At 38.2% G+C, this 22,356-nt stretch overlaps 1 protein-coding gene across 1 annotated transcript; it reads right to left on the reverse strand.

Annotated features, from left to right (window-relative positions):
* Nucleotides 1–9,165: 9,165 nt before the first annotated feature.
* LOC147623753 (uncharacterized) lies at nt 9,166–11,630 on the reverse strand. Its single transcript, XM_086820798.1, has 3 exons — nt 10,866–11,630; nt 10,759–10,796; nt 9,166–9,187 (listed from the first exon to the last, which is right to left on the reverse strand). Exons 1-3 carry the CDS (start codon nt 11,628–11,630, stop codon nt 9,166–9,168), a joined length of 825 nt encoding a protein of 274 aa, XP_086676924.1.
* Nucleotides 11,631–22,356: the final 10,726 nt, after the last annotated feature.

Consider the following 22,356-nt stretch of genomic DNA (forward strand, 5'->3'; position numbering starts at 1 on the left):
GTTATTTTTTGGTGCAAGTGCAAACAGGCCAAGAGTGTGTGCATACTTGATGCCTGTAAAGAATGCTGGCAAGAATAAAGGAATTCCAATGAAACTAAGTGAGGTAACAGAGGAGAAACTCACTGAGTATTCATATTGGATTATTGATGGCCAACATTCCATCTATTGTGCAAAATTCTTACGGTATCAAGAAATGGAAAAAGATGGTCGTGCTCTCAAGACCTGATACAAGTGTATGAAAAAAGGAAGGCTCGAATTGTTGTAGATCCAGAGCCACAAGTTGCGATGGCCATATTTGCTATAGCTAATGAAGAGGCCCAGTCATTATATGTCAAACAACCATACTATGATGTCTTGCAGCACTTGAGGAGTCAGTGGATCTTCAATAATTCTCCATCAAGGCCAGCATCTGGAGTAACAGAGGGCTCATCATCTTGTGTAGACTGGGATGTATGTCCATATCCCTTGCTCTCTTATAATTATATGTTTTGAAAAAAATACTTGATTTTGATCTTTTTTTCTTTTATTTCTTTGCAAAAATTTTTGCGAATGGCTAGAATTACGGTGGGAGCATCCTTCATTTCAAAGCAGTCTCACATGGTCATTTACTCTGATGAAGTTTTCAAACCAACTGCCACAGTTTTCAGATGTCTTGCTGGGCTAGATGAACAAGAAGTCAAACAAATACAATCAAAAATCAGGTCTGGAAAAATTGTTCTTTCAAAGGGTACTAAGGATGTAGATGTAATTGACATGCCAGAGCGTATCAAGCAGCTCAAGCAAGATAAAATTATTCAAGATACATTGCTTGTAGAGTTCAACACTCTGAACAAGGACAAACAATGTCAAGATTGGTCAGAATTGACTATCACCTATATCATCAATGAGGTTGTATACTCAATTATTTTGAAGTTATGTGATGTGTATATAAAGTCAAAGCTACAGGTTGGATCAAAGAAGATTGATTTTCTAGTAGAAGCAAGGCAATATGTGGAGTGGAATATCAGCCTTAGCAAAGAAAGTTCAGCCTTGTCCTTGGATCTTCCTTGGTGTATTTATGTTGTGAGTCTTCCATTTGACGGGAGTTACTACTTGAAGCGCCACCTCAACAATCCAATTTCCATTGGGTTATGTGTTCTGGATAACACTGAAGATTTGGGAAGAAATATGCATTGGGATGTGGAATCATTTTACAATCTTTTGAACGGCATTATGATCATTACAGCAGCTGGTAGATCTTTGCCATCCCAATATGTGTTGCTTACCTTTCTAAATATTACAGATTTTATTCACTTGTAAAATGCTTTAAAAAATTTGAGTGGCATAGCAAAGGAACAGTATAATGGGGCATTGCATTTTCGACGTGACAACCGATGCATTGGTGCAATAGAGTTCTTCACATCCTTAGTGTTTTTCAACAAGGGAGATGCCTTTCAAGGACTAGCAGATGTTCCTGATCCAGGTACACAAGCAACAATATTGGATACTGGACTTCTTGATATAGATAATGAAGATGTTAAAACTATCCCAGACATTGAGTTTCTAAGAATCAAGAAGAATCTTTTGATCAAGCAATGTATTCGAAAGTATTGCAGAGAAGGCTGCAAGCTTGTTGATCTTTTCAGTAATGGCTATATCATCGAGCTAGGGCTAGCACTAAATAAGGAAGTGATTTGCCTAGTGGAGAGTATTGAAGATCAAAGAAAGATGGGAACAAGGCTTCTTGACTTTGCAAAGTCAAGAAATGAGCAACCAGTTCTGCCTATTACTAACAATCCAAGGAATACCACCCACGGAAAGATCGAGACATGGTGAAGTTCGTTCAGCTCGAGATTTTTTGGATTTTGAAGACAGTATGTAACTTCTTAATGGGCTTTCCTTGTATCTTCAATACCCTTGGTTCATTTTTTAGTAGTATTTAGTTCTTTTGATTTTATACAATGCTTTTTTAGTAGTATTTAGTTCTTTTGATTTTATACAATGCTTTTATTATTTTTGTAGCTCTCTCCAAATTGGGCTTTGGAATCTAGAATCACCAAGTTATGGATCCTAACATGTTCATTGACAAATTCACTTTTTACATAACCAATTGGTGAATTTGGAAAGCCTACTTAGTGGTCGCACAATGGCCATCTGGTGAATCTAAAAATCTTGCTTATAAATCTAAGATGATAGAGCTAGAGATCCTCTCATTTACTTCAATCCTACCCTGTGGTAGATCTAGATTTCAATCCTACCCCTGTGGTAGATCTAGATTGCAATAGGTCTACAATTTGGTGGAGCTAGCTACCTCTTGAAAGTGGTGGACCAAGAATCCATTAAAGTCTAGATACCTCTTCAAAGTGGTGGAGCTAGGCCAATGCACCCCCCCAAAGATAGTTTTTACAGAGCATCCATTTAAGTCTAGCTCTACCATATGGTAGAGCCGGCCAATGCATTTCTAGAGATCCTCTCATTTACTTCAATCCTACCCTGTGGTAGATCTAGATTTCAATAGGTCTACAATTTGGTGGAGCTAGCTACCTCTTGAAAGTGGTGGACCAAGAATCCATTAAAGTCTAGCTACCTCTTCAAAGTGGTGGAGCTAGGCCAATGCACCCCCCCAAAGATAGTTTTTACAGAGCATCCATTTAAGTCTAGCTCTACCACATGGTAGAGCTAGGCCAATGCATTTCTAGCTCCACCACATGGTAGAGCTAGTTCAAATGCAATTCTAGCTCCTTGGTTCTTGTCACGTGCGATGAGCTAGAACCCATTGAAGTCTAGACCTAGAACCTATGGAAGTCTACTGGCTCCACCCGTTTAAGAAGCTATCTTGATCCCCAACTCAACCACGTGGTAAAGCAAGACTTATAAATTCTATCTCTACCATATGGAAAATCTAAAATATCTAAAATTTTAGCTTTACCATATAGTTGAGTAGTTTTGTGTTTCTCACCTCCACCTACTCTTGGAGCTCAAGGGTGGATCTCAAGGCCTACTTGCAACAAGAGATCCCTTGCAAATTGGCTCTACCAATGGTAGAGCTAGAATAATGGGTGTATTTGGAAATCCATTTTAAACCCTCCAATTCTAGAGTGAGCAAGTAGAATTGATAATTGGTATCCAAACATGATTTCCTTTTAGATTACAATGTTACTTTTTTTTCTTTTAGATCCCGAAATTGAGATAGTAGCACCAAGTGAAGTAGCTACGAAATGCCATAATCAAACTGTGGATGAGAGCTTCTCCCACACATTCAGTGATATCCATCCAGAAGGTTTAAAGACAAATGCTGACAATGAAATTGGGGTGCCTAAATCTCCAACAAATGAAGCAATGGGTGAGAGTTTCCAACCCAAAGAAGAAGTACCTAGAAGTACCAACACTGCTATCTCCAAGAAATCAGTGTTGACAATTGTGTTGGACCTGAATGATAGTGCCAGGATGTATCCAATTCTTGAAGATTTTATTAAAAAATATTAATGTTGGGATCTGGTCAACAGCGATAGAGAGTAATGTTCTTCAAATATTGAGAATATTACAAGACAGAGCAGGAGAGATATTGCCTTTTTTTGTAGTTTGGTCTCAAGAGGCTTGCGAGAAGGATAAAAGTGGTAAAATAGCTAGACCTGATAATCCAACAGTTCAGGCAATGTTCAAGCCATTGTCAAAAATCGCTTCATGTTTTGATTGTGATGCTCGTAGAACGGTTCTTATTGATGACTCTCCAATATTCTCATTGATGAGCTGCTCCCTTACTTATTGCAGCTTGATGAGAGTGAAGATGTGCGTGAGATCATTGGCTCTAATCGCTACGAACAACCTCCAGTATCTAATGAAAATGAATACAGGGTGTGGTAGATTTTTGGAGAAAGCGCAATTTAAATTGGTCACAAAAGACAATCTACACTGATAGACTACCACTATCAGAGATTATACAAAAGTTTGTGGACAATCAAGAGGTATTAGTGAGACAATATGAAAACAAAAGAGAAGAGATAATAGAAATTATGGCAAAAGAACGAGTCAGTATTGCTAGAATGAGGGGACCACAAGTGATTTCTCTAGCTAGAAAATTGGGTTCTACCACAACGTAGTTGAAGGCAGCCAATGCAAGGGCTTTCATATACAAGGTGTTAAATGAGTACAATATTCTCCAACGGGATAGAAATAACTAAGGTACTACCCAACATAAATGATAATTATAACCAAATACATGATTTTATACAACAATTTTGTATTTACAATGAAGAAACTTAATTTATGATGGTTTCTTGCAATTTTATTTCAAGGATATTGTTCCAAGGAGTATTCACTTAAAGAAGCCATTTGTCACAAGGATTGTATTTTTTTTGGAGGAATTTTATCTTTTTGTAATCATGAATTGATAAGAAATTTTATCCTGTTTTTAAAGTAGTGGCAAATGTATTACTCTTCAGATAATTTTATAAATGTTGGAGTGCACTCTACTATAAGGGGCCTCCTAATTTGAAAATGTATGGAAGCTTGATCTTTGTCTTATGATTTTAATTCCTACATATTTGGACTATGGTAGAGCTAGATCAATGCTGTCTGAGGGGGGTTATCCAACTGACTCGTATTTGTCAGACCCAATATGCGTACCCCTACGCAAAGAGGATGATAGGATTCTAAACCTCAATGGTTTGTTGTGCCATGTTGTCGACCCAATATGATGAGAAGGATCCTCCTTATAGCAACGAGTTGGTAAAATACCCAATTAACCAATATCGTTATGTCCTATGTCACAAGGATGCACATGAGTTCTTAGATTGGTGTATTCAATTCTTTGATGTTTTTATTTGGAGCACATATAGAAGAACTAAGTTCTCTGGAATAATTGACATAGTATTTCCACAACAAAAGCCCAAGTTTGCAGGTATTCTCTCACAAGAGCATTGTTCAAAATCCACATGGGTTGTGCAGAATAGACAAGTTTTCCTTAAAAAGCTTGAGACCTTTTGGGGTCTCCATCCTTTGTACAACAAGAAAAATACATTGATAATTGATGATAGCTACTATAAGGTGTTTAAGAATGAGCGAGGAACCTGGTTAATAGTCCCAGAATTGTACCATCAACCTTCCAAGGAAAGGTATAGTTTTTTGATAGAAGATTTAAGAAATTGGTTGTTTTTATGGCTACAGAATGAAGATCGGCAAGAGTATACATGGGATAATGCCTTTGAAGAAAAACCTAACCAATTCTTAGATGATGTGATGAAGAAATGGCTTGAAGAAGAGAAATTGGAAGTAGAGAATAGGAAAAAGGCAGAGGTGTGGAAGCGACAGCAGGAGACTGATGCTGAGGCAGAGAGGCAGGAACAACTTGAAATTCAGAGAAAGCAATGAGAGGAGGCTGAAGCTGAGGCAGAGAGGCAAGCAGAGAGTGAAAATCAAGCAAAGCAACAAGAGGAGGCATCATGAAAGTAATACACCACCATGAAGCTCATTTTGTTTGTCCCTAATATAATCAAATGTAGAGGATGCAAGTAATTTGGCCTTTTTTTAATGTAATAAAAGTCCATATATTGAAATATGATATTGTAATCATGCCTCTTATGGAGCATACTATTCAAATGTTTGCCTTTGCAAAGCATTGAAAAAATTCTAGCATAAGCAATAAATTCATGTTCATTTACAATGTCTTATTATAATTGAGTCATAAATGGAGTGCATCCTTCTCTAAGGGGACTCCTTTTATCCTTTTATCTTTTGGTCAAACTTTGCAAATTATTATTATTTTAGTAGAGTAGGTGAAGACTTTTAACTATCATTTTGATAAAGGGCATCCTACTGCAAGGAGCCTCTTTCTATCTTTAATAATGTTAATTTGTAGTAGTTGTGTATATAAGGAAACTTTCACCATGTCAAATTATAAATTCTTGTTTCAAATTATTTAGTCTTTGTTCATTACAATGTAGTCTTAAAATTGGAGAGTGCATCCTACTCTAAGGGGACTCTCAATATACAATCTCTTGTATCAATGTTTTTACTTGGGGGTCTAGATTGAACAAATGGTAGATCTTGGTTCTTTCAATGCGTTCTTGCTCCACGTGGTAGAGCTAGCTCATAATTCTAGCTCTACCATGTGGTAGAGCTAGAATCCCTTAAAATCAAGCTCCACCATATGGGATGGTAGAGCTAGAATTCTATGTCTATATCTACCATGTGGTGGAGCTACCATCCATTGAAGTCTAGCTGTATAATTTCATGGAGCTAGCTAGCTCCACCATGTGGTATCTTATTCAACTCTAGCTCCACCATGTGGTGGAGGTAGCAGCCATGGTCTCTTCATGGAATTTTGGCCTTACCACATGGTGGAGCTAGTATCCATGTGTGGTAGACCTAAACCTTTGGAAGTCATACAATACGACTAGAATTTTGAGTCTAGATCTATCGTTTGGTGGAGCTTGCATCCACTGAAGTCTAGCTCTATAATGTCCAAGTGGTGGAACAGGATCTAGAATGGATAAGTCATGGATCAAGAAATCCTTTTCAGCTCTATAATAGACAAGTGCTAGATCTAAAGTGAAGAGATAAAGTGATTGACGTTGGACTGCTAGCCATGCTAGACACCTCAATATAAGCAACAAGGCAAATATCTCGCTACATTGTCCATTTCAGACAAATAACTACACGAGTTTTCTTCAAAAAAGATTATTTCTTTTGGGGTCTCCATGTTTTGTACAACAACAAGAATACATTGAAACTCGATGATAGCTACTACAATGTGTTCAACAATCAAGATGATAATCAAGATAATAATTGAGAGAATAATCTAAGTGTGTGATCTTGTGAGTACACAAAATGAACATGCTTAAAAAGAAGCTCAATACCTCATTCAACCAATACACCCCCATGACACTAGCACATTTTGTTACTCCCTTTTGTAATTGAATGTAAATGGTCTTTGTAAATGGTCTCTATTATAATAAAATATAAAGGGTCTTTGTAATCTGGCCATCTTCGGGAGCGTGCTGTTCAATTGTGTGCCTTTTGCAAGGCATTGAACATATTTTGAATGCATCAGTATGGACTTTGTCACTGGATTACCTTCAGTGCAATTAGGTTACAACTCCATTTTTGTGGTAGTTCACAGGCTAGCCAAAGTTTCCCATCTGATTCTAGTAAAAGAAACATACTCTGCAGTGGATGTTGCCAGAGTTTTCCGTAAGGAGATCTTCAGATTGCATGGATTACCCCAGGAGGATAGTAAGTGACAGAGATACCAAATTCACATCAAAATTCTGGATTGTGTTCTTTGAAGCAGTAGGAACTTTCTTGGATCTCAACACAACCTATCACCCCGAAACAGATGGCCAGACAAAAAGGGTGAATCAAGTAATTGAAGATATCCTTTGGTCATGCTGTAGCAAACAGGGAACCCAAGAAGTGGTTAAGTCATCTGCATTTGGTCGAATTCGCTTACAATGCTTCTTTCAAAGCTTTGTATGGAAAAGATTGCCTTACACCATTGACTTGGTCTGATCCATTGATCAGAGTCGAAATGTCCAGACAAATGCTTGACGACATGGACCAGCAGATGCAATCAATCCGTAAACATATAAAGCCAGCCCAGGACAGATAAAAGCATTATGTAAATAAAAAGAGATATGAGAGAGAGTTCAAAGATTCAGATATGGTCTTCATTCGAGTACGACCAAAAAGAAGTTCCTTATCCTTAGGGAAGTACAAGAAGCTCTCTCCCAGATACTGTGGGCCGTATGCTATCATAAAGAAAGTGGGCGATCTAGCCTACAAACTTCTTTGCCTCCCCATCTCAAGGTACATGATGTATTCCATGTCATTTTGCTTAAGAAATATGTACCTAGCTCGAGTCACGTGCTGGATGATGAACAATTGATCTCTCCGACACTCAAGGCCAAATGGTACTCCAACCTAAGGAAATCCTTGACGTTCGGGAGAAGATACTTAGGAGTAGAGTCCTCAGAGAATTCTTAGTAAAGTGGAAGTTCTTCCCTCTATAAGATGCCACACCTGGGAGAAAGAAGAAGAATTGGCGAAGGACTACCCCCACTTTGCGAGATGAGGGCATCTCGCATTTTTCAAGTGGGAGAGGATGTAAGATTCCTCCTTGGGCTGAATATTGATTAAGCCTCTACTTTAATCCCTTGTAATCATTCTATGTTTTTGAATACAAGAAAATATTATTTTTCCTTGTTTTGCCTAGTGAGATAAAAAAACTCTAGAGAGTGGTAAATCAATATTGGGATATTTTTGGATAAATAAATTCTACAAATATCAAAAAAATGTTTCCCTGAAACAGAAAGTCAAAATAAATAAAACTAGATGTTTAACTGAAGGGAATCCTTGTAGAACTAAACTGAATGAATTTGGTTAGACTGCATAAGGGACGGATAGTAAACCTAATTGTCCTTCTCTCCATCTGAATCAGACAAAAACTTTGTGACCAATTCCAGTTACTAAATCCAAAGAATAGACTACCGAAACTAATCTAGTTTTTCCTTGACCAAACTCACTAAGAATCTAGTTAGACAAATGGACAAAATGATGGGTAGATTACCCTCATGAGAGATCAAGGATCCTCATTATGAAACTGGGAATTATGGAAAAAGGGTTATCGAAACCGATCTCAAACTGGAATTTACTTGCATTGGAACCTCTGTTTTTTCATTGAAAGGACTGTTTTACGCTGGAGGAAGCATTTGGCTTATGTTTTTCTAAGACCGGCCATCCCTCATCAAGAATTCTTGCTAAGAGGAATGTGTCCAAATCTTTGCAGACAAGCATGGTTCTCGCTATCTTCACCTGAAATAAGCTAAAAAGTTCCACAAACACAATAATTGGTAGGTAAACAATAATTTTTAATTTTTACTACCTGAGTTGGAATGCTCCCTCGTAGGGAGCATTGCACATCCTTGAAGAGCTTTCTCTTTCTGACTCCATTACTGAGGGGTCTGGGATAGGCCAATCCATGTAGTTCCACTCAGCTTGCAAAGGTAGCTCTTCCAAGCGGCCACCACGATTGTGCTTTTTGTTTAGCAAATGGTAGAAATGATTATAGAAAAAGATTCTTGTATCTACAAGGCTTTTGTTGCTCCTTCCGTCATACTGTAGCGCCGACCAATGTGTGCGTGAACCACATTCATAATTCCAATGATGCACTGAATTGGCTCCCACTCCTCATATGATGAGGGGTACACATCTGCAACCATAAACGTGGACAGTTTACATAGTTCATTAGACCATTATTAGAAAATGAAAGATTGACAAGCGATAGATTTACTTACAGTTTTGTCTATGCAAGGGCAATTTTATGTCATCTGAATTTTCAAGCACAAGCTCATTATGCATATATATATGCTGCACTAGGACTTCCTTGATGGTTGTCCTTCCAATCTCTATCTTGAAGTCTTTAATGCCCTAAATGTATTCTTGTTGTTTGTCTTTCTTTCTTCCTTGACACTGCATAAGGACCCATGTGCCCGTTAAGTTTAAAAATATGTTTTTCTTTCTAAATCCAAAAACTCTTCTTTCTCACGTCAAAATGTACTCTACTTACACTTGATAGTCACTTTTCACACCCGAATGCATTAAACACACCTACACTTGATAGTCACTTTTCACACCCGAATGCATTAAATACACCTACACTTTTGTAGGGAGGGAAACTTCTATTCGAATCCATGTATTAAATACACCTTTTTGCAAAAGAAGGAAAATTCCCCCCCTCTCAAACTTCCTCTTGGCCTTAAACAATATCTCACACTTTTTTCATTTCCTCTACCTTATGATGCACTCCATTTTCTGAAGCTTCAGACTTTTGTACTCCATTCCTTCTTGATGGCTTGTGCCCTCTCATCATCTTCAATATATTCAGCCTTAGTTCAATCAATAACCTTAGTGCCGGAGATGAATGGCCAAAAACCTTTGGACATCATCTTGTACTTGACAAGAACTTGCCAAGTGTGGAAGCCCTCTCCTGAGAACTTCTTAATTTAGGTGTTTCCTTTGACATTGGGTATTGAAGAGAGATTACTAGAGAGTAATGGGCTAATTTATGAAGAAGAAAACCAAAAAATTTGTGATGTTTTGGCTTAAGTAGAAAGAGAAAGGCTTATGAGAGTGCAACAACCCTTAATCAATCCAAGGCTGTTGCATAAAAAAGGAGATTAAGATGGTGAAGCTTATGGTTTAGCACTTAGGGTTTGTGCACCCAACCACTAATTTTGATGGAGAGAGCTTCATTAGTGTCAAGGAACACTTTCTTTGGTGATTAAGATCACCATTAGTATTTAGCAATACTATTAGTACTTAAGAGCACATTTTTAGCATCAAATGACACTTGTATTGGTGATTAGATTCACCATTAGTGTTTAAGAACACACTTAGTACATTGTAAAAGACTTATGTGTTACATCAATCTGTCCAACGATGATTAACAAAAATCTTTTGTTCTCTCTATTTGTTTTATGCTTCTATGGCATCTGAGTTTTAAAATGCTTCAGAACGCTTCAATCTCTTCCTTTCCATATGTCTAAGTGTCTGCATTAGTTTAGATGATCTCAAGGTTTCTTTTTTATGTAGTTGTTGTAGTATCCTTCTATAGAACCATTGGAACACTTCTTGTAGGTTGTTTGCCTTACTTTTTCCACCACCAAGTTGTGTGTGCCTGAAATATGCATTTCGAGCCATATAGTATGATTTCTCGAGTCCTTGTGTGTTCCAAATGATTTCTCGAGTCCTTGTGTGTTCCAAATGCTAGGATCTCTGTACTTGTTGATAAAGTAAGGCATGTGGTTGTAGAGAATATGCTGCATAAGAAAACATACAATGTAAGTTAGTATCGAGGGCTAGGAAACAACAGTAAGCTGGAAACATACCATGTAGTGTGTAATGTTGGTGTTAGTCCAAGTAGCTCTGAATGTTTTTTTGAACGCTTTTTTGAATGCTTGTAAGTTGTCTTGAAAGCTCTTTTTGTCTTGCTGGGAGTAGTTGACTTTCTCACACATTTGAAACAAAGTATCAATTGAATGCCAAACATCTTCTTTGACATTTCTTGAAGCACCTTCACCTTCATGGTCTTTCACTGCATTATGAAGCTTTTTCCACTGTTGGTATTCGATTCGACTTGTGTAGGTTGTTGTATATTGCTTTCCTAACTTTGTAGGTTTGTGTTGCTGATTATTCATTAGCTTGGAAATAAATCTTCTTGCCTTAACACCTCCAATGGAGGGCTTCATTGGAACTTCCTTTTCATTTGATGACTTTTTAGTGTCCTTCAAAATCTGGACATTACCTCCATGTAGTCCAATTTCTGATAGCACCTTCTCCAATTCACGGATGGCTTCTTTCCTCTCTGCTACGTTCTTGATCTTCCAAGCAAAGCCAATGTAGAGATATACCAATTTCTCTATGATACGACACAAAGCATGAAGCGTGCATATATGCACATTGGAAAGAGGAATCTCAAACACTGGTTTAAAGTTCTCATCCAAAATTTGTCTGTTCGGTGGTCGTCTCCACCACTTAGAGTCCATCACCCTTGCGGAGTTCATCCAATAAAGGCATGGAGACTTTGCATTGGCCCCTTTGTTGCAATTAAATAAGCACTTGAGAGCCTTCAAGTCACCCGTAAAAGATGCCATTGGACTTGAAATCCCCCCCTTTTCTCTACATGGAGCATCCTGGTTTCATTCATCTATTCTTTGATGAGATTGGGGATATGTGTCTGATGAAATACCCAAAACAAGGATTCATGGTCCTCTTTCTTGACCTCAACTGAACCTCACCACCAGATGTTCGTCTCGGAATGCACACTAAAATACTTTGGATCATCCCTACTACAATTACAAAGAGCCCTATTCATAAGTGTTATTGTGACCCTTTCCATCTTTTTCTCCTTGATAATCTCACACTCATCAAGCTTGATGACAAACTGAAGTACACCTCCTATCTCCTCAAATGTAATATCATAAAACTCCACCATTCTCTTTTGCAAGAGCTTCAAGTCCATGAATATATTGTTGTGTTCATTGTAGAATATACTGCCACCTTCTCCCTTAAACTCTCCTACAATGTGGTATGAGTGACCAACATAGTGAAGCTGTTCTGTGTTTAATTCATCCTTATGTCTCCAAACTTTTGTAGATGTTGGAAGTAGCTTTGCTTTAATGCCTTTGGCCTCAAGGAGGGATCACGTTGACTTTTGGATGGCACTATAACCCTTACGACGACTGACTCCACTTGAATCCATGGCGGATTGAATATCTGCAGCAGCTGAAACTGTATTGTTGGTTACAAATTCATCCACTATATCTCATTGAACCACCTTGAACTTCTTCTCTTTTATCATTTCTCTTGCTATTCTTGATGTCACAAATGGTTTTAGTTGCTTTGCTGGATTAAGATTGGGATTGATATTCTCTTTGTCAGGATGTATGACAACCCTACAAATATAGCACTACTCATTACTAACGTAGAGAACATGTAAATCACAAAGAAGCCCAGCAAATAAAATAATGTTAACTGCTAACACAAAATACATGTGAATGGGAATGCATTTAGTGCAATCTTACCTTATGGCTTGGATTCTCTTCTTCAAGCCTCCAAAATCGAGCCTCAAGTTCTCGACGTTTTTTAGCTTTCTTTTCTGTATGTGCCATCTAATGATTGTGTCTTTTTCTCTATATTTGTAGAGGTCACTTCTTAGTTTATTGATTTGACATTCTTGTTCTTCCAATCTAACTTTCTATGTCTTGCATTCACTAGACAAGCCAAGAAGCTCATTTACTAAGGTTTCTGAATAATGCCTTTCTCTTTCTTGCATGTAAGAAATTGACTTGCAATATCCTAGTAAGCCTGTGGTGCCATCACCTGCAAAATGTAAGAGAGTTGTGGAATTTGAAAAGGGAGGATGTGAAGCAGTACAGGGGTCAATAGGATAGATGGAGCCATCACACCAAAGGTCTATGTGTTGCTTCCCCGACAACCTCATATGATCTTTAACATCTAATGAGAGCAATAGTTGTCTACTTCTAAGTTTTTGAATGGGCACATACGCACTATCTAGATCAATGTGCAGATGGTACTTTTTCTTAATGCTTTCATGATTAGACTCTTCAATAAAATGACTGTGTACATGGTTGTTCTCCATTGGAGTGTTCTAGGAATGAGTAAGTATACTATATGATGCAAAGTGAAAGAATATGACTGGCTATGGTAAGAGAAGGCTTGTATTTGTCTTTTGAAATTGGAGATAAAGGTTCTAATTCCCTCCAAACTGTCTTCCCTACAATAATATCCTCTTGAACTAACTTTATTCTTGCAGTTTTGAATTTCCATGAATAATTTTTTAAATGAATAAGTAATTACTCTGTAAGAGAGAAATCCTATCGTTCCATATTCACTCAGATGGTTCGTAGGTTGAGGGATTAAAGTTAGAGGAACTTGGAAGATGATTGGAGAGCCCGGAGGATACATATCGGATAGGATTCTATGTCAGCCATCTAGAAGAGTTTATTGTCAACTGGGACATGATAGTGTCAGTAGGGAGTCAGCTAGGAGTTTATTGTCATCATCTCCAATAATATGTGTTAATTAGTAGTCTATAGGTGCTAATCAGCAATCTATTAGGTGTTGACAACATGTGGTAATTAATAGTCTACAAGTGCTAATTAGCAGTCGCTAACTATGTTAGTTAGCAGTCTGTTTGGAAACAACTCTCTGGAATATATACTAGGTAATAGTCACACATGTGCTAGTTAGCAGTCTATCTAGAAACAGCTCTCTGAAACATGTGCTAGTTAACAGTCACACAAGTGCTAATTAGCTATCTATAGGTATTGAAAACATGTGCTAATTAACAATCTACAAGTGATGATTAGCATAGTCATTAACTGTGCTAGTTATTATCAGTTTGTCTATAAAGAGCTCTCTGGAATATATGCTAGTTAGTAGTCTGTTTGGAAATAGCTCTCTGAAACATATGCTAGTTAACAATCACATAGGTGCTAGTCAGTTTCCATCAAAAGAAGTCGAATAGGTGTCAGCAGATTGTCCCGCGGAAACATAAGTAATAAGGAGTTTAAAATGGTTATTGGGTTGAGGGAGTAAAGTTAGAGGAACCTAGAGGATGATTGGAGAGCCCAAAAGATACATATCAGGTAGGATTCTATGTCAGCCATCCATAAGAGTTTACTATCAGAATGGGACAAGATAGTGTCAGCACAGAGTCAGGCAACTGACATGTTCTATGGAGTTCTGAGACAAATATTGAAGGTTTGTGAAAGGTGGAAGGCATTTTGGGGGTCAGGCGGATACGTCTCTGACTGGGATTAGCAGCAAGCAACATTGGATTCAGCTTACAGACAAAATTTGGTCAACTAAGTGTTAGTCGAGGAAAATACAGGTCAGCTACTTATCAATAGAGGTCAGCTGAGACATTCAAGCTGAAGATCAAGGGTCAATACAGGTCAGCTACTTATCAATAGAGGTCAGCTGAGACATTCAAGCTGAAGATCAAGGGTCGTGGAGGATAGATCTAATCTGGGAGGATAGTTGAAAGTATCAACCTAGCTTGATTGAAGGGAGTTGAGGTATTCGTTTTGGTGCCAGCTAGAGGTCAGAGGAATTGATGTCTTTAGAGCTAGGATCTTAGTGTCCCTGAGTTCTGATCCTCTTATATTCTCATCTTATGCACGTTTGTGCATGGGCAGTCTCACAGGTATGCTACTTACATATTATCAACAAGAAAACTGCTAACATAACCCCAAACTACTAACTAGCATACCACTACTGATAAACAAGTCATCAACAAAAGCATATTGACAACTAGCAGGTTACATGTCAAATCCCAAAGGGCATGCTGTTACAGATTGCTTCATAACTTTCTGGAGTGATTGTGTACACTTGCCTTCTTTTTGGCATTTGCTCCATGGGTATCTTGATACAACGTACAAGATTTAAAAGTATGTGGACAATGGGCTACTTGTTATCTAGTTTGAAGGAGTAGGAATCTATTTGCTTGTAATACAATCCTTGCACAACATAAGAACCTTCCATTCATCAATGTACCCCTTTTCTACCTTCTCCTTTACTGCATTCTTCCATCAATGTACCCTTTTTCTACCATTAATCAATGAACCCCTTTTCTATTCATCAATGTACGTTCTTCCATTCATCAAAGTACCCCTTTTCTACCTTCTCCTTTACTGCAATGCACTTAACAAGGTAAAAATCTACATCCTCCTCATTGGTTGTCACATCTGGATTTACTGCAAAAGTGTTACCAACACACAAAGCATTGCTTAACACATCACAATGGCCTTCATAAGTGAATCCGGCATATCCAATGACCTCATCTAAAGGGACCTCATCATCATTAGGCAATGGCACCATAAGGTGATAATCCCAAGGCTACACATGGGCCTTGTTAGTGTAATGGTTCCAACATGAATGCATGCATGCATCACAAAAGCATGCCAATGATCTTGTTGCAAGGGCAGTTGGATCTTGTTGCGAGGGTAGTTGGATCTTGTGAGTTGTGACCATGGATTACATGCAAAGAGTGAAACTTATTAATAGTGGCACAATTCCACTTAACCTCCCTATTCACATCTCCCAAAACACACGGGCACATTTCCTTTCTTTTGAAGGATATGTTGCGGTTGCTCCCTCAAACAAGTTGGCTCGACAAAAACCAACCACATCCATTGCACACTTTAAAGTGGCCCCATTTTTCTTTAATTGTTATGTGTCAATGCTCTTTACAACTTCTCCTGCACCGTCATGCTCTCCCTTGCCATGCCCTCTTCCAAAGAAGAACCAGCTCATCTCCAGTGTTGTTTCAAAGTGACACCTTGTCTTCATAGCCAATCACAATGCAACATAAAACAATGCTAGACAAACAATGTGTCATGCACCTTGTCATCTGATATGAAGAAGTGGATTGTTTTAACTACTTTCCTTGCCTTCCAATAGTACGTTATGTGTACGAAAATGGTTACTTGACTTGACTGACAGTTCATGGATTGGATCTCATTTTGCTACTTTGAATGCATAATTCTGTGCAAAATCTACAACCGAAACAATCATATCATTAGGAAATTTAAGTATACATCCTTGAATTATTGTGCTTGCCACATCGAGCAATATAGTTATGTGTGATGAAGAGCTTGAGCTTGGACTTCAAGAGTTGAAGAAACTCCCAACATTGCATGTTTTTATTTAAAAGATCTTTTTTTTGTTTATTTTCCATGCTTATCCATTGCTTTGACATATTCAAATACTTTTACAGTAATGGTCTTATCTTTCTTTTTTGTCTCTAAGATGCATGTTTCCAACTTCTTCACACCACAATTCTTGCATGCTCCCATTAGACACTTCCTATAGTGGAAAGATGCATCTATTTCCTTTGGGCAAAGTATTGACTCCCATAGATGTGTGACACCTTTGAAAATGTGAAGCCGAGCAACCAATGCTCATGCCAGCACCTGTGGCACAAATTCCACATGTACAATTTCATACCGCTTCATGGAGCCTGAAGGTATGAGACCGCATGTGGTTCAATGTGTCCTTTAGAAAGAACATTTACACATGGTATTCATAGCAGCATGTGTATCTGTCCTTAAACCGATGTACGAAGAATGGCTTCAGTATCTCAAAGGATCTCATCCCAATGTTGCAGTCTGGATATTTTGATTTGAACCTGTGGAAGAACTCAACTTGTGAAATTTCATAATAATGCATTAATACCAGGTCTAGACGGACATGTGCACTCATCACATGATTTAGCTTTAAAAGTTGATATCAAGTGCTAGAACTAGCAGATGATAGTTAGCACTAGCACTAGCACTATCTTGTTTGTTATGCTAGTTAGAACTAGCAGATGATAGTTAGCACTAGCACTATCTTGTTTGTTATGCTAGTGCTAGTTAGCACTTTGCCTTTCATAGCATCACGTGTTACGTAACATATCTACATGTCAGTTAATAATAAATGTTATCAGATTGTGCTTGTTATTAGACCATGTTGGTTAGCATAATCTAGTCATTAGCATGCCTGTTTATTAGATCATGCTAGTTAGCATAATCTAGTCATTAGCATGCTTGTTATTAGGCCATGCTAGTTATCATACCATGCTAGTTAGCATATCTACTCGCTAGCATCACATGCTTGTTATTAGACCATGTTAGTTAACACAATCTAGTTATTAGCACATGCTGGTTATCAGACCATGCTAGCATAGATCATCTACTTGCTAGCATCACACGCTGGTTAGACCATGCTAGTTAGCATAATCTAATTATTAGAGCATGCTACTTATTAGACCATGCTAGTTAGCATCATCTACTTGCTAGCATCACACGCTACTGAGACCGTGCTTGTCATCAGACCATGCTAGTTAGCATAATCTAGTTATTAGCACATGCTACTTATTAGACCATGCTAGTAAGCATCATCTAGTTATTAGGCCATGCTAGTTATCATACCATGCTAGCTAGCATATCTACTTGCTAGCATCACATGCTTGTTATTAGACCATGTTAGTTAGCATAATCTAGTTATTAGCACATGCTACTTATTAGACCATGCTAGTAAGCATCATCTAGTTATTAGGCCATGCTAGTTATCATACCATGCTAGCTAGCATATCTACTTGCTAGCATCACATGCTTGTTATTAGACCATGTTAATTGGCATAATCTAGTTGTTAGCACATGCTAGTTATCAGACCTTGCTTTTGTTATTAACATGCTAGTTAGCATCTTCTAGTTATTAGGCCATGCTAGTTATCATACCATGCTAGTTAGCATCATCTACTTGCTAGAATCACATGCTAGTTATCAGATCGTGCTTGTTAGTAGACCATGCTAGTTTTAATACAAACTAGTTATTAGCACTTGCTAGTTATAAAACCATGCTTGTTATTATTAGACTATTCTAGTTAGCATCATCTAGCTATTAGACCATGCTAGTTTTTAGATGTGATGCTAGATAGCACACTTTGTAGTGCTATTTATCATAGGAAGCTTTAATTATGAGATGAAGGACTAACTAATAGCAAAAGGAGTTACTATTGCTAATTAGCATAGAGTTCAAAGTAGAGTAAAATATAAATCACTAGTGCTATTAGTAGAGACTTGATTTATTTCACTTGAGTTAGACTAATCACATGAGGCTCATTGAGTAGGTGCACGGGGTGCCTTATATAAATTTTACTCCCAATTATCTTTGGATAAACATCCTTTTTGCTAGGGGATACACATGTCTCACTCTCCAAAATGTGTAAACCAATTCTTTCATTTCATCTATGATTGGACTACAGCGATGTTGCTTATGACATGGAGTTAATGAAAACAGTCCAGCATCAGGTTTCACTCATGACTTTGCCTTGTACAAGTTTGAGGGGGGACTTCAAAGGACCCTTGAAAATTTTGAAATAGGCATATTTTCCTTTGAATTCAACATCATGGATAATGTTGTATTCTTAAAAAATAACTCCTCTTTACAACATGGTTGCTTTACAAGCGCCAATGTGTTCTGCACATTGGAAATGCTTGTGGTTTGAACAACAGTCTCCTCTCATGTAGATTGTTCTTGGATCGCTTGCATGGCAAGATGCTGAATGACTAGATTCCAGATTTCTCGTCTCACTTCTATAACAAAGCCTTTGGTCCTCTACTTGAAAACTTTCACTATCTCAAAAGATATTTTGTGCTTTTCTTCTTCATCAAGAGCATGTACTCCATCCTCACCCTTCTTGTGTTTCTGCTCCTCCTATTGTTTCCTCGTCCTTTCCCTCTTATACTCCCTAATGACGGTAAGAATTGGGTCCTGTAAGTTGGGATCCATCATCTTATACTCCCTAATGACGGTAAGAATTGGGTCCTGTAAGTTAAGATCCATCATCTGTAATGGATCCCTTCTGCAAGTTTATCTTTCTAACTACAAACATACATATGTAATGATAGTCGGGAAAATTGCCAAGATATCAGGCATGCCTTCATACAAATAGTGTTTAAAGTTCTTTACCTCCATTGAAGACATTCTCTGCATCACAAAAACACCTGCCTAATTAGATGCCACTGTATGGTTCTCCATAGCTTTGCAGAGAAGGAAAGAGAGTGGAAGAACAAGGGGAGGATGTGGAAGGGAGAGGGAGTCTTGGAGCCTGCAGGGATGTTGAGAGAGAGGGCGAAATGGGGTGGGGGGAGTGTGTGTGTGTGTGTGTGTGTGTGTGTGAGAGAGAGAGAGAGAGAGAGAGAGAGAGGGATGGAGCTCAGCCCACGTATGGTGTGTAACTGAACCACAATATTATAAAGACATTATTTTTAAAATTTGGAAAGGGAGGGAATGACGTTTTATTTGAAATTAAAAAAGGAGAATGTGGGACATTTTAAAGTATAGCTAACAAGCATTGCTAGTTAGCAATGTCCCGAACGTTGTTTTTAGAGCACGTTAACATGCTTACAGCTTGTAGGTGCTAGCTATTGTGAGTGCCTACGTAAGAAAGATGTGTGTTTGAAGTGCAAATCCCTTGTGTGAGTAATGCAAATGATGTGCATGGGCTATGAGGACTATAGATGTGCTCGTGTGTGCGCTCCTCTAATCTAGATAGTGCTCCAACACTTTTGCTTTATTTAACTACTTTCTTTGATATTTTTTCACTTTTGTTGAGACAATATTGCGGGGTTTAATCATAAGGAGGTTGGTATTTTGTGAAGGAGTTAGTTGCTTGTTGGCACGGATGGCTTTCGCCCACTATTGCTCCCCCCATCCAAAGATATACCTCAACATTAATGGCGAGATAAGGGTGCTTATCAATTGTGGAGTCCTTTAGCTATGGTTATTCAACTAGAACTTAAGCAATGAGATCTGCCTAGTTACATTACTTGTGCGAGGGTACTATGCACTTAGGTTAAGGGGATTGCACAAATGTTTTATGTGGAGTGCTCAGTGGTGGGTAGACTCAAGTATAAACAATGACTATATGAATGGATAGGAGTAAAAATAAAGTGATGAGAAGTAAGATAATTTAGAATATTTTTAGATTTTGTAGATCCCACTTGTGAGTATGATTGTGTGTGTGTGTGTGTGTGTGTGTGTGTGGGTGGGTGTGGGCGTATAAGTGTGTGTGAGTATATGTGTGTGTGGGTGTGTGCATGAGTGTGAGTGTGAGTGTGAGTGTGAGTGTGAATGTGAATGTGAATGTGTGTAGTTATGTGAGTGTGGGGGGGGGGTGATAAATGGATAGGAGGGTTGGTATGTATGTGTGTGTGTATGGGATTTGCTTTTTGAAGTAGTTTAAAGGGTGGTTTTGGTTTTGGAGTCAGGTTTAGGCCAAGAGGATGCCCGAGACGTTGCCAAAGGACGGGTTTGGGCCAAGAGGGTGCCTAAGGCAGTGAGTTTGAGACAAGAGGGCACATGAGAGAAAAAAAAATTAATTCATTTCCAATTATTTATAAGTTATTTGTACACTCAATCTATGAGGTGCTACGTTACATATGTATAAATAGGGTTTAAGTCTTCTAGATTTACCTTGTGATCTCACTAAGCAAAGGAGAAAAACCGTTTTTGCCCATCCATGAGACAAAAGCTTTGACGTCACTGCTAGTGAGCTTTGGTGGTGATGTGCCCAATTAAGTTCTTTCTTTCTAGTTCTAGGAGTTGACAAGTTGGTGTTGTGGCATGGTGCACAGGGGTGTTATGGCACTAAAGTAGGGGTGTTATGTCACAACAAAAATGCCACAAGAAGGGAGCTCCAAACCAAGTTTAAGAAGGCATGAGCTAATTTTGGCAAGGTAAATAGTGATTAACATCACTTTTAAGTGATGTTTACAGTGATGTTAATAAAAGTCACTAAGTTAAATTTAGCCCTAACCTCACATGCAAGATTTATTTCTCCCAAATTTTGAAATCTTCTACCTAGGAGTTTAGTCAAAATTGAGCATAGATCTAGTGCTATCTTATGCATAGCTATGGTGGGTGTATGTGAGTAGCATTCATCACATGAAGATGATGCTAATTAGGTTGCAAGGTAGATTAGCTCGCACACTCATAAAGAAACTTGATAAATGTGCTTGGTTCATTGGCTTGAAATGGATCTCCTTATATAGGAGCTAGGTATAAATTTTGGGCTCTTGATTTACATGCATGTGGGATAATTAGGCTTTGCCAATGGCTTGATGCTAGGCTTTCTGTTTACTCACTCCTTACCTTTCAACTTGATCCTAGGCTTGCACTTCTATTCACTCCTTACCTTTCAACTTGTGCACTATGGCACCACATTTCTCAAAACCCCCTTTGGTGTGTCAAGTATAATTTTTAGGCTTTCACTCTTCCTCTCTCTCTCTCTCCCCTTGTGCTAGACTATACTATAGCTACTTTGGTTATAAATTTCAGCTTGAGTGCATCATATGGCCTCAAAGCTAATTTACAACACTCTTTGTAGAGATAAGAGGGGTGAAGAATACTATGGTTCTTTCTCTAGAAAAGTCTTTCTTTAGGTATGTTGTCCTCATCCATGGCACATTTGGCCTCACTTTAGTTTGCTTGATTCTTTTTATGATAGCAATCTTCTTCTAGGTGAGACCAACTTTCCTACAAAAATTGCACACAAATTCTGGTTTGTGTTTGTTACGACATTCGTTCTTTGTGTAACCAAGTTTTCCATAATGATAGTATCTTGGAAGTGAAGAGGTTGATTGATTGTTCCTTTGAAATTTCCCATCCTTTTGCACATAGTGCTTGTGCAATTGACTATGAGGTGAATGGTTCTTTATCCTTGAATTTTGATTCATGCTTAAGCAAAGATGATTCTATGTCTTGAAGTGTAGTGTTAGGCCCAATTTTAAGTGTAGCCACAATTGATTCGTATGGTTCTTTAGCAACACTCTTTAACAGTACATAGCAATAGACTCATATTCTTCAATAACTTTCTTCAAGGCTTTTAGTTGTTGCTTAATACCTTTGAGCTTGTTGATGTGTTACGCCATGCTCTCGATGTCCATCTTCTCAAGCTTGTAGAATTGCATGAGGTTAATCTTGGAGCTCTTTGAATTGGTGCCGAAAACCTTGTTAAGTTCTTGGCATGCCAATTTGGCATCCTTGATGCTAATCACATCATCACTGAGGTTTTAAGTGATAAGGCCCAATGCCTTGTGATTTTCAAGTGGCTTAATCGCCACTTGTTTATCCCCAATTAGGTGCCAAATCCCCTTATGAATGAGCAAGTACGTGGTCATGCTTTTGCCGTGTAAAAAACCCACCTCATTGAATATAGTGATGACCTCTACATACTCCATGCTTAATGAGGGGTCTTACCAAGTACTACTCGGCAATGTTTACCTCTTACAACCTAGCAATGTAATA

This window comes from Cibotium barometz, chromosome 26 (genome assembly GCF_041138505.1).
Source record: "Cibotium barometz isolate CiBa-2024 chromosome 26, ASM4113850v1, whole genome shotgun sequence".
Classification (NCBI taxonomy): Eukaryota; Viridiplantae; Streptophyta; class Polypodiopsida; order Cyatheales; family Cibotiaceae; genus Cibotium; species Cibotium barometz.

What these genes read in the sequence shown, in the direction of transcription:
- LOC147623753 (XM_086820798.1), bottom strand. Translation starts at nt 11,630, where the DNA reads ATGGCATCTTTTACGGGTGACTTGAAGGCTCTCAAGTGCTTATTTAAT. An exon ending in CCAACATTACACACTACATG is followed by an intron (nt 10,797 to 10,865) that starts GTATGTTTCCAG and finishes TTTCTTATGCAG; the next exon opens with CATATTCTCTACAACCACAT. An exon ending in ATGCCTTACTTTATCAACAA is followed by an intron (nt 9,188 to 10,758) that starts GTACAGAGATCC and finishes TTATGGTTGCAG; the next exon opens with ATGTGTACCCCTCATCATAT.